At 38.0% G+C, this 14,099-nt stretch overlaps 1 protein-coding gene across 3 annotated transcripts in view; it reads right to left on the reverse strand.

The window, feature by feature from the left end:
• Positions 1–4,838: 4,838 nt before the first annotated feature.
• KCNQ5 (potassium voltage-gated channel subfamily Q member 5) overlaps positions 4,839–14,099 on the reverse strand; it is a 267,281-nt gene continuing 258,020 nt past the window's right edge. For all 3 annotated transcript variants that reach the window (XM_061460478.1, XM_061460476.1, XM_061460477.1), the window contains 3 exons: positions 8,264–8,395; positions 7,313–7,439; positions 4,839–6,913 (listed from right to left, as the gene is read on the reverse strand). In XM_061460478.1, the coding sequence (XP_061316462.1) occupies positions 5,972–6,913; positions 7,313–7,439; positions 8,264–8,395 (1,201 nt within the window). In that variant the 3' untranslated portion in view covers positions 4,839–5,971. The remainder of the gene's footprint in view (positions 6,914–7,312; positions 7,440–8,263; positions 8,396–14,099) is intronic.

The raw sequence follows: 14,099 nt of genomic DNA on the forward strand, positions 1-14,099 counted from the left end.
AAGTCGGTCCTGAACGTGTGGGAAGGCCCAAGTCTGTAGGGTGCAGGGGGAGAAGGCAGGCAGCCTCAAAGGAGGCTGGGGAGGGAGGGTGGCACCGGTTTTGCTAGGTGTCTAGGCTAATGTCATGCTGATACATTGCAGCCTGAATTTTTTAGGGAAGTCATATTTAAACTCAAATTAAGGTTTAATGATGCTTTAATGAAGATATCGGTTTGACCGAAGGTACTAAAACTAATATTGCAAACAGAATCACAGAAGGGCGGAGGTTGAAGGGACCTCTGGAGGTCATCTTGTCCAGCCCCCTGCTCAAGCAGGGACACCAAGAGCTGGTTGTCCAGGACTGTACAGGTAGCTTACAAGTATCTCCAAGGATGGAGACTCCACAAACTCGCTGGGCAACCTGTGCCACTGCTCGCCCAGGGTCACAGTGAAAAAATAATAATAATGTAAAGAAAAAGCTTCAGTTACACTGAATGTCTGCTTAGCAAGGGCTTGAAATTTTCCTTTTAGGCATGGTACAGAGCTGAATGGTGAACACTGATGTATGTGTCTTTATGGGTGACATGACTACCTGTGCCTGGCTGTTGTGACCTGCAGGGTAACTCAAAAAGGAAAAACTTGGCACTGCTGCCTTCTGACACTTCCCTGCTATGTCTATGTACACATGAAGCAAGATTGCCTGTTTTAATAGAAGAAGAGCCTGCATACATGTTTGACTTTTTTCCTGTCCTGTGTTTATTCTTAGGCAGAGCTTGGTAGTGTTTACATAGCCCATGGGTACCAATGGCGGACATGGAAAATCTGCCTTTCTGGAGACTGCATCTTCAAATTTCAAGATTTCACTCATCACAGACGTAGGGGGTCGTCTGTGCATGGAAATTATGCTCTGTTTTGAAGCCTCCACAGAGACAGTGACTTCACCACAAGAACAGGTGCTATAGATTTAATACATTCAAATGGTAAAGCTTATCTTCAGCAGGACTGCAGGAAGAGCAAAGTGAGGAAAGAAGGCTGTAGGTATGGTGCAGTATCATTCTAGAGCAACTTCCATGATTCAACACAGAGGAAAGGGCTTTAACTAGGCCTCAAGTTAAACTGAAGTAGCAGATCAGCCTTCCCTGAGGAATCCTGCTCTTTGCACAGGCCCCTGATTGCTGATCCCGAATCAATTACTGTTTATCTAACAGGGAAGGTAATAATAACTTCCAAACTCATTTTAATAAAGGTGCTGAAACATGAAGTAAACTCTGCTGTAAAGGGTAACCGGAAACTGAACCTATCAGACTGGTTTGTGTGCATTTTATTCTAGCTAAATTCCAGTTTGGTCCGTTCAATAAAAATACAAAATTTCAAAAGGAAAACAGCAAGCAAGTTTAAATTCTTGCCTGGTACATGCTAACCCCACACAATCTTTTATGTAAGGAAAAAAACCCAGTAAGCATAGTACTTTTAAAATCATTTTTATTAACAACAATATGGATTCAACGTTGTCAAGAAGTTACAATTAACATTGTAATGTACTGGCTAATGTTGCAGTGTCAGTGGAAGCAGCCTTCATCATTTCTTAAGCCTCTTATGAAACTGTCTTTTTATCTTTCAAAGAAGTAAAAAATGCTTCCAATAGCAGATGATACTGGATATGTCTGGAATTGTCCTATATGTAGCCACAGCTAAATGAACGGCCACATTTGCACCCAGATGAATGGACAGGAAAATATTACATGCTTCCACTGACGCTGCAGGGGACAGTTCTTATTTTAAAAACCAATTAACCTTTGTAGACAGTGACAGCACTTTGTGTGATGTTGTAATCCATTTTAAGTCGATTAACACACTTGAAAAAAAATGTGAAGCAGAAATATCTGGGGCAAATTCTTTTCTGACCTGTATTTCATCCAAACCTAATGAATCCAAAAGGATTGCATGATATATGAGTCAGGATAAAAGTTGGCCCAGAGAGGCAAGTTCATTCCTGTTATAGGTGGGTTCAGTTCCTTTAAGCTCACTGGAACTGAGCCTGATTATCCCAATGGAGGCTGAACTTCACCCAGTTGGGCAGTGAATTCATTGAAGTCAGTGAAGCCATCCAAGGATGAATTTAGCATCAGGTGGTTAAACTCTTTTTTCATTCCTTTGCTGTTATATATTCTTTTCCTGCTTACTCCTTTCTTTCTGATTATTCTCCTTTTCTCTGTACTTTTTAAAAATGTCCCTTCTCTTCATCCCTTTTTACATCAGTACTTTGTGCGTTATTTTTTATATAGTCAATGTGACATGGGTAAATTCAGCTAAGTATTAGTTTCCTCAGGAAATAAATGGAACATTACCATTTTCACTTTAAACAGGTGCCCAACAAACTAAGGATTTGAACCTGAGCTCCCAATTCAAGAAAAAATATTTAATTCCATAGAATGAAGCATTCTGTAGAATTTTTGCTTGAGTAAGGATTGCAGGTCCCAATCCAGAAATACTATTGTACACCAGATGTTCTACTATGCATCAGCAATTTGATATCATTTGACCTATCACAGAAGAGCAGGTGAATTACTCATCACCATACTGTAATGAGAGCAAGTCTCTCTAAGTAGGATTATCTCAAAAATATATGGGACAACCATGGGCACTGTGAATAAAAGTGTATGATCTTTGCAATCCTGAACCCTAGGCTAAAACACCATATTCATATTTAAATAAAAAGTATAGATCATATAAGCCAGGAGCAAATACAATTTTTTTAACAAGTAATAAACATCAAAACTATTCTTTTCTTTTCTCTCTTTAATCAGGTGCTAGAAACGTGCTGATCAGAAAACAGTTGCTTGGATAAGGCTTAATTCCTGAAGCTCTTACGTAAGTTCAGATTCTGTCTTCAACAATCCTCAAATGGATTGTAATCAGAAAAAAATTTGTCCTTTGTCCCTGCTCATGAACAATTCCTATTAGCTGTCCTGAGCTGGACTTTAAGGAGCTCAGTACAAGACTTGAAAAGCCACACAAGTCCTTCTTTTGTGAAACCAATGAATGACTGTCACTCATGACACTGTCTTTTAAAGCGAAAGCATAGAAACAGGAAACTCCTCATGAGGAAATATGAGCAAAGCTTATAAAAATCCAAACAAACAATTCTTCCTCTCCAGAACTTGATATATTCACTCTATTTTCTATCAGTATTATGTTAAAAAATTCCTACATGATAAGACTTTCAGCTACAAAAATAATAATGGTGAGCATAAAAGAAAAAAAAATAGGATTTTAAACCATAATTTGAAAAGATATGATCTTCTGGATTTATTAGTACTTTGTAAAGACATTAACATTTTTCATACATAATTTATAGAACTCATTCTTTTGTGCACAAAATTGTATTAAATAAATTAACTTAAAGTTAGAAGGACTCAAGCATGTCATTTAAGGCAAAAATACCAAGTTTCTGTGAGATAAATTATCAGCAAAACCAAGGCCCTGTTTCTGTGCAGAATTGGTACAGGCAGGGCCAATGCTCAGTTCTCTCATTGACGCCTTCTGGGTCAATGGGGCTGCAAGCATCTGCTCACGCAGATGAAGGTGGAAGAGTGGTGTCCAACTCATGATGCCTTGATTTTTCAATCTTATCAAGGAGGGGAAGGGAGTTTCAATACTGACACACAGTTGCCACGTGCCCCACCTCTTAAGTGATCCTAAGTGCAGGTTTATGCTTAAGTCAGTAGGAGGCTCCATATGAAAGGTGACCAAGGCACCATAAAGAGTTAGGAAAAATAACAAAAAGCCTAAAACCCCCAACCTTGTAAGTTTTAAAATTTTGGATAGTACTCTAAACTTATAGATCTGTCTGGGTAAACTGCAGACATTCAAATAAGTTAATAGTTAAATGAACTGAGATGTGGAAAACACCCACTATTTATCCTCACAAAGTTACTGTTGTAATCACACTTTAGTATGTCAGACTGCACATAAAAGAAAACAGGAAAGGCTGAATGTGGTAAGTCATATGGCAAATCAGTGGTGAGGAAATTGTGCTTCAAGGTGTCTTTCAGGATTTAACAGCTGAAGTTTGCTCCAGCGTGAGCCATGGAACACAGTGTACTATCCGTGGACCCCGTATAATGACACAATATATACACTCTACAGTTTGCATGTACTTTCACATAATAAGGTTGTCATGTAACATCCAGGAATACTTCTGTAAAGGAGATATGGAAGCAGAAATTACAATGGTTTTATAGTAAACAGATCAAGTCCTTCACAATACAATCTACAGCATTTAGCCATGGTTAAGACTGGAGTGATGTTTTTGATGTACATAGTAAGTTCCCAGCAGGTCTGGGCCTTGAGAAAACACCGCCCTGAGTGAGCTGGCACTGGCACCCCCAATACATTCGGTGTTCCTGCTGCTAGAGGGAAGCTGAGCCCAAGTTGGGTTGTCTACAAGCTTGTGGTGCAGGTGGGTTATAGAGCTGGGGGAAGGCAAAGCACAGAAACTTCGTTCAGCTGGGAAGACCAAAAGCCTGTTTAGGCTCTGAAGGGGTTCTCCCAGTGGCGAAGCCTTACTGGGGATGTGCAGATAGGCACTAATATTGCTCCTGCATCTCAGCAGAAGGGAACTGTAGGTTAGGTTAAGAAAAAAAGAGGATGTATCAAGCAGGAATGCTTGCTCTGATGTAGACTTTGAATTTAAAACTCAGGTATTAAGAGGAAGCAGTATGAAGGTCCTTTCTTGGAAAGTTCACAAGAAATGACTGCACTTGGGACACAGTGTTAAACTGCGAGTGTGCCCACTTTCCTCTCCCACCTCCTCTTTTTTTTTAAAAAAAAGCAAACAAACAGAAAAAAAACCTTGCTTTTATTTTTTTTTGTTTGTTTGTTTTTTTGTTTTTTTTTTTGTTTTTTTTTTTAAATAACACTCAATATCTGTGATTGATAAGCTGGATTTAAAATGCATGTATCTTTTTGCCTCTTTACCTTCCTTTTCTGGGATCGTTTCTCTTCCTGCCCTTCTCTCTTCCCAGTTCTGTCCTATTTACTTTTACTCTGTATTTCAGTTCCTCATTTTCCCTCCTTTCCCAGGCTTATCAAGTGCTGTCATGGTATCAGGTTGGGGCTGCAAGGAAAATTGTCAAAATTTTCACACAAGAAAATGCAGCTTCTACAATAAAGGCAGCACGTGCTTCATTCCCTCACCTACTGCTGCCAAAATTCACAAGCTAGCTTCTTAATGAGACAGGAAGAATGAGAGATTCCCCATAATTTTTAGCGCAGTCACACATGTTATCCCCTTCTAAGGCCAGCCCCAACCCTTAAAATACAAACTTTTCGTAGCAAAAGAATGTTCTTATTATAAAAAACTCAACATGACAGTGGTGTGTCAGGTTCTTTTGCCAAAGAACTAAATCGCCAAAAAACGGATGGATATTAACATACTTAACATTTTCAGAGTTAAAAATAACTGGTTACTGACAAGCTAATGGGTGTATCTTGCAACTGGCAGCCATTTCTGATCCCATATTACTGGCTTCCTTGGTACCTTGCTAGCAGCTGTAGATAATTTTTGTTGTTGTAAACATAAACTATCATCTAATCAGGACATTATATATATATATATATTTAATTCGTTCAGAAGCAAAGTGCTTTAAACCTTACAATATTTACTTCTGCCCTGTAAAAACAGCGCTAGGTCTAAATGCTCGAATTTTGGTTTTTGATACATCCTGCAGCATTAGCTTTGTAGGCAACTCATTATTTAACCTACGGTACTACATGAAAGGCTGCTGTACTGTAGGTGTAAATCTGAATCTTAGCCATCACTTAAACATGCATTTACATGCAACTAGGAGATATGGGCTCATTCAACTGTTTTGCAGATTCATCCTGATTTTTGTGATTTTATATTATTAAAAAGGCTTTCAAAACAGTTCATGCTATGATATGTATGACTAGAGGAATGACCCAGCCAATGAAGAAAGCCCGCAAGCTGTTATTTAAGTTTGACATGGAGCAGATTGAGTGCTTCTGTACCGTCCCCTGGCTTGTAGATGCTTTGAGATGATCTTGATATTCCAGTCCTTAGAGAGTCAGCAGAGAGAGTTGTTTCCACTAATGGGCGCGAGATGGCTTCAGTAGTCTCTGTTCCTGCCTCTGTCTCCAACTCTTCATCAGTTATAAATAATTTTGACTCCCTCCATTTGGAGTATACATCTTGGCTACCTCTGGACCCACTGGAGTCACTGCCAGCCATCTGTACATTCAGTTCTTCTGTTGATTGTATAAGGTTTTGTACAGATAAAGATTTTCCTAAATCCATTTGCACCACAGGTTTAACTGAGAGCAAAGGCTCCCCTTCTGTATCCAGACTTTTTCTCCATGTGAGATCCTTCGTCGCACTGGGCTGTGCAACTTGTCCGTTATCCTTTGATGCAACAAGGCAAGCGGTGACATCGGAAATATTTTCCTGTGTGGTTACAGGAATAATATGAACGGGCTCAGGCCTATTGATATGCTTCATTGATGAGAAAGGTGGTATTTGTAATGTTGTTGGAGTTGCTGGCTTAGTTGCCTGGTTTATTTGGTTTGATGTATTATTAACTGTTGCGGGTCCATCGTTTGGCACTTGCGTTGCTTGACTATGCATAGCTGGACTGAAAGCATAGTAAGCCTGAGTGCTAAATTCATTTGGTGTCAGTATAAGCTGCAGGCCACGAGGAAGATTGGCACTAGCTGATCTGGATACACATCCACTAATTTGTGCAGAATTGGACAAATCTTTGCTGTCCGATGGACTCTGGTAATCAGAAGTCTGCTCACACTCAAAAGCTGGCATTTGAAATGAAGCCAAAGTGAGTGCAGATGCAGATCCTTTTCTCAAAACTTGTTGATAAATATCTAATAGACAGTCCAGTTTTGACTCAATGGATTGTACCTACAGGAGGAGAGGAAAAGGTTAACATCAATGCCAAATACTAATTTAAAATGTTTTCAACCCAAGCAAAGGGAAAATGTAACTGCTGAAGAGAAAAATGGAAAAAGCTTGGTATATTCTGTTGAGACTTGGAAAAAGAATGTCGAAAACCATGTAAATGTTTCATAAGCAAGCTGATAAAAGGGGGAAAAAATGTAATCTGTGATTTTTCCTTACTTTTTTTGTATATGGAAGATAGTTATGGTAATGCTAGTAATACCAATTTTATTTCAACATGTAAATGAAGCAGGTATTAGAATAGAACCCAACCAAACCCACTCAGCCTTTGAAACTGGCAATAAATTAGACAAAAGGCATGAGCAATAGAGCAAGACAAAGTGACACAGATAATTACTTTACCTGTTTCTCCACCTTGACTACACGTCCTAACATACTGAGGTCATCAGTTGTCTCATTCTCTGCAGGATTCTTTTCTCTGCTTCTTTTATCTGCTGTGATTTGTCCTTTCCCAAGAATTTGGTCAACACTGTAAGAGAAATCAAAAGCTGCTGTGATTGCTGAAAACAATGATGATTTTGAAGTGTTTGCTGTATCTGTATATTAAAAATTAAAATCACAGTACTTCAGAGAAGCACCTGAGAAAAAGACAATTTTATTAATTAAGAAGAAAAAAGAAGGCATTTGAGACTGTGTGTCTTTTCTGTTGACACTAACTAGCGGCCAGAAGTTAGCCATCATCTGGGACACTCAGAGCTAGACTTGCTAAGAGGGGGAGAGAGGAGGCAGACTCCCCAGCAGCCTGATATTGTGGAGGATCAGACATACCAGTGCCACCTTCAGCAATCCCATCCTAACAACAGCATCAAGTCCTGGGAAAGTTTTCAGTTTGAAGCAGAAGACTCAGCCCTAATGCTGGTAACGATACACATGATGGAAAGTTGTGTTTTGTTTTCAAATTATTATTGCAGGGAATTTTGAACATAAAAACTACATACATGCTGCACTACCAGCAGTTCACAATTTCTTTTATGTGAAAAGAGAAAGTCTTTCTTTTGTCAGCCTAATGACTAAATTCCTTGGTTATGACTGGACTTTACAGGTAAAGGATTACCTTTTCTGTTGTTGAGACTTCCATGTTCTGGCGACAATTTAGATACATGTTTTTTTGCTTGCTTTTACCCACAATGTAGTTTCTGGCTCATCTGCGCTCACAGAGAGGTTGGGCTGAAGCATGGATGGCAATTTTTACCCAAATGTAACACAGAAATGTTAAAGATTACCAATATTCATTATGTTGTGAATGGCATAACGTAAGATGCTTATGCAGAGCAGAAATGATTCTTTCCTTACCGAGACTGAAGACTCTTAATCCTGCATAACATGTCTAGATGACCTGCTGAATACTGTTCAATGACATCTTTGACATCATATGGACGAAGTGTTTCCTTAAACTTCCTCTTTGCAACATGAAATTTCATAATTCTGCAGGGAAAAAACATTTCACAGACTAATCTTCAGCTGTTGTGAAACAATACATTATGTTCCAGTGATAAAATTTGACAGCTAATTTTTAAGTGGAAGATATTTCAAACAGCTTCTGCAAGTGAACTTTTCCTTTCACACAAGATTTTAATAAGTACAAATGTGTTGTAGCTATTCCTTTGAATTGTTATTTAAGACGCAATGAGTAACACTATTTTAAAGAGTGCAGAGCAGTGCAGCATTTGGTTTATCAGTACACACCTATCTGTCATTTTTTATGGTAGGTGCCTGTTATGAAAGGTGCTGAAGAGCAGGCTTAAGTTAAAACTGGGCTTAGTCCAACTGACTTGAATGGGATACTCTGTAAATTATGTTTGTGCTTAAGCTACTTCTGTCCTTATTAGAAGATTTCTTTAACAAATCAATTACACAAAAAGAAATAATAATCATCTTCTGGTGTGCATTTTAAGTTTTTTAATTTCTGTTTTGTAAAAAAAATAAAATAAAATAATTATGTACTCGATTTTTCATCAATTTTTATTTTTAGTTAACATTCAGGTCCAAGTAATTGTTTAATCTTGATGACTTAAGTCATCAAAAAAGATTAAAACTTCAAACTTTGCAGGCTAAAGAGAAGTTTCATGTTTGTTCCATATTGAAATCTATGGGAATTATTGTTTAATTAGATGTTTGACCCATATTGAAGTCTATGGGAATTAATGTTTAATTAGCACTGTAATTTTTTTTTCGTTGAATTTAATGCAGAATAGTAAGCATCAGGTAAAAGCAAATATTCAAAATTGGTGAATGGCATATATTTTATGTGAGACTTGCACAAGTTTCTCTGATGCTTATGTGAATGTGATGTCCATTGAGTAGCTTCTTTTAGAATGAAACACTTGATATTAAATAGCAAACTTTAAATAACAGAAGTGATAAATTTTGAAAGTAAATGACAGTTATTTTTCATGTCAGCTGGTAAAACCTGCAATTCTCCTTGGTTTACCTGAGAACTGCAGAAGAGACAACTGTATAAGAACTGGAAGAGAAGCCAAGGGATCAGGTATGTTGCCTATTCTGGTCAGTGTTATAGAATCATAGAATCATAGAGCTTATGAATTCCCATTAGGGCCAAACTGCTGATATTTGCTATCTATTGCAATTAAAAGGCAGACACAGTAAATTGGTAACCTATTCCAAATGCCAATATTTCATGCAAATATATTCTCTCCGTGTTTAGTATGATACATATTTAGCAGCTGTAAGACAATGAATTATAATAAAACCCAAAGCCTGGCTCTCACTCTGTGATAAAAATAGATGTGTTAGTGGAATTTAGGAAAACCATACTTTGTATAGGTAGGACAGACATTATGATAATAGGTATGTAGAGTCAGATTAATAGTGTATACAGATCCTCTACTGATTTCTGTATCATACATAAATGTTCTTCCAGATAGTATCAGCCTTTTCCCACAGTGCTTAGGCTATTGGTATTTCCCGTTCTGGTAACTACTAGTTAAAAATGAGATTGCTTGTCACTGGTATAGAACTTGAACTATGATTCTGATAATAGAAATTAAAAATGCAAAATGCCTGTTAGGAGTAGTCCATCACCTTGACAGTTCAGGATTGATCTCCATACAGTTTTAAATATGTCAGATGATGCACTTTACTCTTTTACATGTCAGCCAGTTCTACAGACTAATGGCTTTTGGCATCTTTAGTAATCTGAAGGCCTCTAAAGCTGGAATGCAGATTTTTTTTCTTTTATCTGCCAAATGGTGCCAAGGTGTTCTGTTCATAATAGTCTGACAGCACACACAAGTCTCCTGAATATAGTTCTTTATTCAGGTTACAAAGAATAAATGATGTAGCTGACATACAAGAAAGTTTCACTCTTTTGTTATTATTCTCCCTGTTTTGGCGGTCACAAGTTTTTACTTCATGCTCTTGATGAAGTAAAAATATGAAACTCTACTAGAAAAGCAGAGCCAGAGAATTAATAGTGTAATTGAAGACAACTGAATTTACCACAACTGGATGATTTTACAAGAGAACAAACAGAAGACTAATTTTTATTAACAGCCATAGAAACTTCTTAATCAGTGTGCACACAAGTCTTCATTGCTGCTTTCAATTTCAGCTTTGTAACAGTTTTTTTTGCTTATCAAGGCAGTTTGCTCATGATGTTCACAAGTAAAAGGCAGGATCGACAGCATCACGGCTGTATCAGTGAGGTGTAATTGCACTAATTCTGGTTCAGATATTAGCTCATGTCATGCCATCTTAATTAACTTCAGCAGAGTTTGGAACAGACCCATACTACTTCTTTTTACTTCAAATATGCAAAATTTTACATAAACTGCAACAAACCTGAAGGGTTATAAAAGACTGGCATTTTGAAAGCCTGCAAGTTAATTGAGAAACAGAAAACCTGAATTCTTTCAGTGATAGAGCCTAGCAACTCCTTTCCAGTTCTTAAATTTGGTTGATTCACCATAGTTACTGTCAATTTTAAAAACTCAATTTGCTTTCTGTATCTTGAAATAATATAATGGAACAAAAAAAACCCTTTGTACTTCCTGCATTTGTGCTTCTAGAATAAAAAATTGCCTATTCTGATGTGTTCCTCTGTGATAAAAACGAAGGGTTCACTTATGAGGGCACATGTGGGTGCGAAAAAGGGAAAATGTTATTCGTATCCCAAGTTTTTGAAGCCCGTAAGATGCGCGGGAGGAACAGGGCAAACTACAGCTCGGTCTGTCTGTTGTAATTATACCACTAGGGGGCAAACAAGACTCATCATAAACAGAACCGAGTCGCCACCGGCAATACTGGACTGCCAGTACTGACCAAACGGCAGCAATTGAAAGTAAGAATTAACCCAAAAGAACACAACCATATAGTCCCCAGGGCTTTTAAAACCATTATTTGTGTGCCATGTAGCGAGGTGGTATTTTATAACTCAAATCTAATGTGATAGATGATACATGACTGTAAACCTACCCAAGTCACAAGCATGACAATTTTCTGGTGAGAATTAGACATAAAAAGTAGCCTATTTCAGTGATGCACCCAGAGGAGAGCAAAAGAAGAGTCTTGTGTTGAAGCAGACAAATATATCAAAGTCTTTTGTCTATTGTTAAGGTCTAAACCACAGGACGCACTAATCTTCACTTGCCCTGAAATTTGGAGAAAATTACATGTCCTATACCAAGTTTTGTCCTATTGACCCTAGCAGCCAAAAGCAGCATTCATTTAATTTATCTGTTGCCAAATACAGGATCAATGCTGATCTAGAATGATGGTGTTTTCTGAACATGTAGGTTGTGTATCTTTTAATTTTTTTTTTCATTTTAATTTTCATTCACATTGCCCCTTCCAGTATTAAAAGCTATTTTGCTTGTCAGTAGCGCACTTTACTGAGACGAGCACTGAGACAGAAAATCTCCTATCCTCTGTGCAGCTCTGTTGCACTCATGTTATTTTTTTGTGTGTTTAAGTCTTGTCACTATCTCAGGAATGAACTATCTTCATTCTACTGGGATTCAGGTAAACTCATACATGGTTACCGTCTTGAAGATTAAAAGATAGGGAGGTTGTTTACCCATAGCAGGATGAGGTGACCACAGGTTCTTTGAGCACTTAGTACATCAGGAAAGCAGGTGCACACAGATTTAGCTTTGCTGGTGCCTCTATCTCTCCTTACCTTGCCAAATAACCCTTCTTCCTCGTAAACTGCAATGTGCAGAAGCGATCAGGATCCAATATAGAAAGGCCAACAGACTGAAGTGCTTGAGAGACAGTTCCACTATATGTAGGGTGAATGGGTCAAAACTGCCTCCTCTTTCTGCTCTTTACCTACATTAACCCATCCCCTAACAGCCAGGGACATTTTCTCCCAAACACAGTGCTGTTATAGCCAACACACATCTAAGAGCCTTGCCTAGACTCTGAGGACTATCTGGGCAGAAGATATAAAATGTGTTGGGATTTAAAAGAAATAGAGGATTCTGAAACACTGCCATTGAACAAATTCATAATGGCTGCTAAACATGCATTTTATAAGTCTAGCAGAAACTGCCATTGCAGTTATTTCCTATTGAATATTTATTTATGCTTCTCAAATCTGATTTTATATTCATAAATAGTAAAATAATTCTATCCTTTCCATTGTGGAGAGTATTACAAAATTTAGCACCTCTTGCTATGAAAAAATGATCAGAGATATTGCAATATATGGAAACAAGGTATCCTCATCTTCTTTTTAGTCTCTCTTATATGTATTCATCATTGTGAGCTAGTAAAGCTGGAAAATGCAATGTTTTTTGTTATTCTGAAGGAAATCTGCAGGATATTAGTGACTTTTTGTTCCCAACAAGACTAGGGCTGAGTAGTGTTACAAAACACACTGGCAGAAAGGCTCAGACTACCCTTAGCAACAACTGTTTTGTGCACTGCTCTCATCCCAGCTAGAGGCTGCAGAGGAGTGGGACTGATCCTGGCCTGGCCTAAGGCATGCTGTGGAGCACACCACATTTCACCACATATTACCTATCTGCTCCCTGCTCACCCAACATTATGCAAATGTATTGAGTAGCTTTTCCTTACTTTTTCTACTGCCTCAGTTGATCTTTCCTGACAGAGTTTGTAGCAAGGAAGGGGCAGCACAAGAGATGGACTGTGGAAGGTAGCATGTGCGGGTGTTCAGAAGAGGCTAGTAGCTTGACACGTTGTTACTGGACAGGTCTGCCTGATGGGTCTTCAGTAGGACTGGCTGGGGATCCTATTTTTGGAATGGGCCAATATGTTAAGAACTTTTTCAGGGAATAGCTGTTTTCTCCATCTCCTGTATGGACTATTTAAAAGTGAAAGTTTGAGGGTTTGTTTAAAATCAAGTATTTTTGAAGAATAAATTAATCCTGGGAAAAATGTAAGTGAGCAAGGTCAAAACTGAAGCAGTACACTTTGAAATTACAAAAATGCAAAAACAGAAACAAAACTGTTTTTGTCTTTTACTACTTCACTGTTGCCCAACCTGAGAGTAAGAAGCATATTCTAGGCTCCTTTCACTGAAAAATACCCCAGTTCTTTCTTATTCCAAAACTGAGGGACGCCCTACCTCTGTAAACTCATAGGCATTAATTAATTTTGCTCATTTTTTTTTTTCCCCCAAAATAAAAGGACCATTTGTATCATTGTAAACCAATTTATACTTGGCTCCAAGCAGGAAAAAATAATGACTCTCCCTTATTGCAGTTTTTAAGATGATATAGCCAGAATGGATGTTAATGGTGCATGTGCTTATATCTGGGGTCTTTTCATAGTGTCTCATGAAGTTATGCAAGTACCTTCTGTCTTCATCTGCCTCTGTATAGAGCATGAAAGGAAAAACAGCTTCTACCCTCCCCCATGGCCTTTGCAATTCAAAGCCGTTGCTAAAAACAAACTTCAAAATGAGGCACAAAGTTTCCACATAAGCAGATGTTATCATCTTGAAATTCTACAGTTACTATATAGTGTCTCAGATCCTTCTTCAGATGTTTGCATAGATCCCAGTGTAGTCAGGTAACAGACACTCTGAATAATCAGAAAGAGGAGTATCAGCTACCTGCTGTACTGAATTATCAGTCTCTTGATTTTGAGAGATTAAGGTATAGCATTTAACAGAATTCTGAAGATCATAGCATATTACTGCTTT

Source organism: Pezoporus flaviventris, unplaced genomic scaffold, assembly GCF_033815535.1.
Source record: "Pezoporus flaviventris isolate CSIRO_AGI_PZ_B2104156 unplaced genomic scaffold, CSIRO_AGI_Pfla_v1 ptg000031l, whole genome shotgun sequence".
Classification (NCBI taxonomy): domain Eukaryota; kingdom Metazoa; phylum Chordata; class Aves; order Psittaciformes; family Psittacidae; genus Pezoporus; species Pezoporus flaviventris.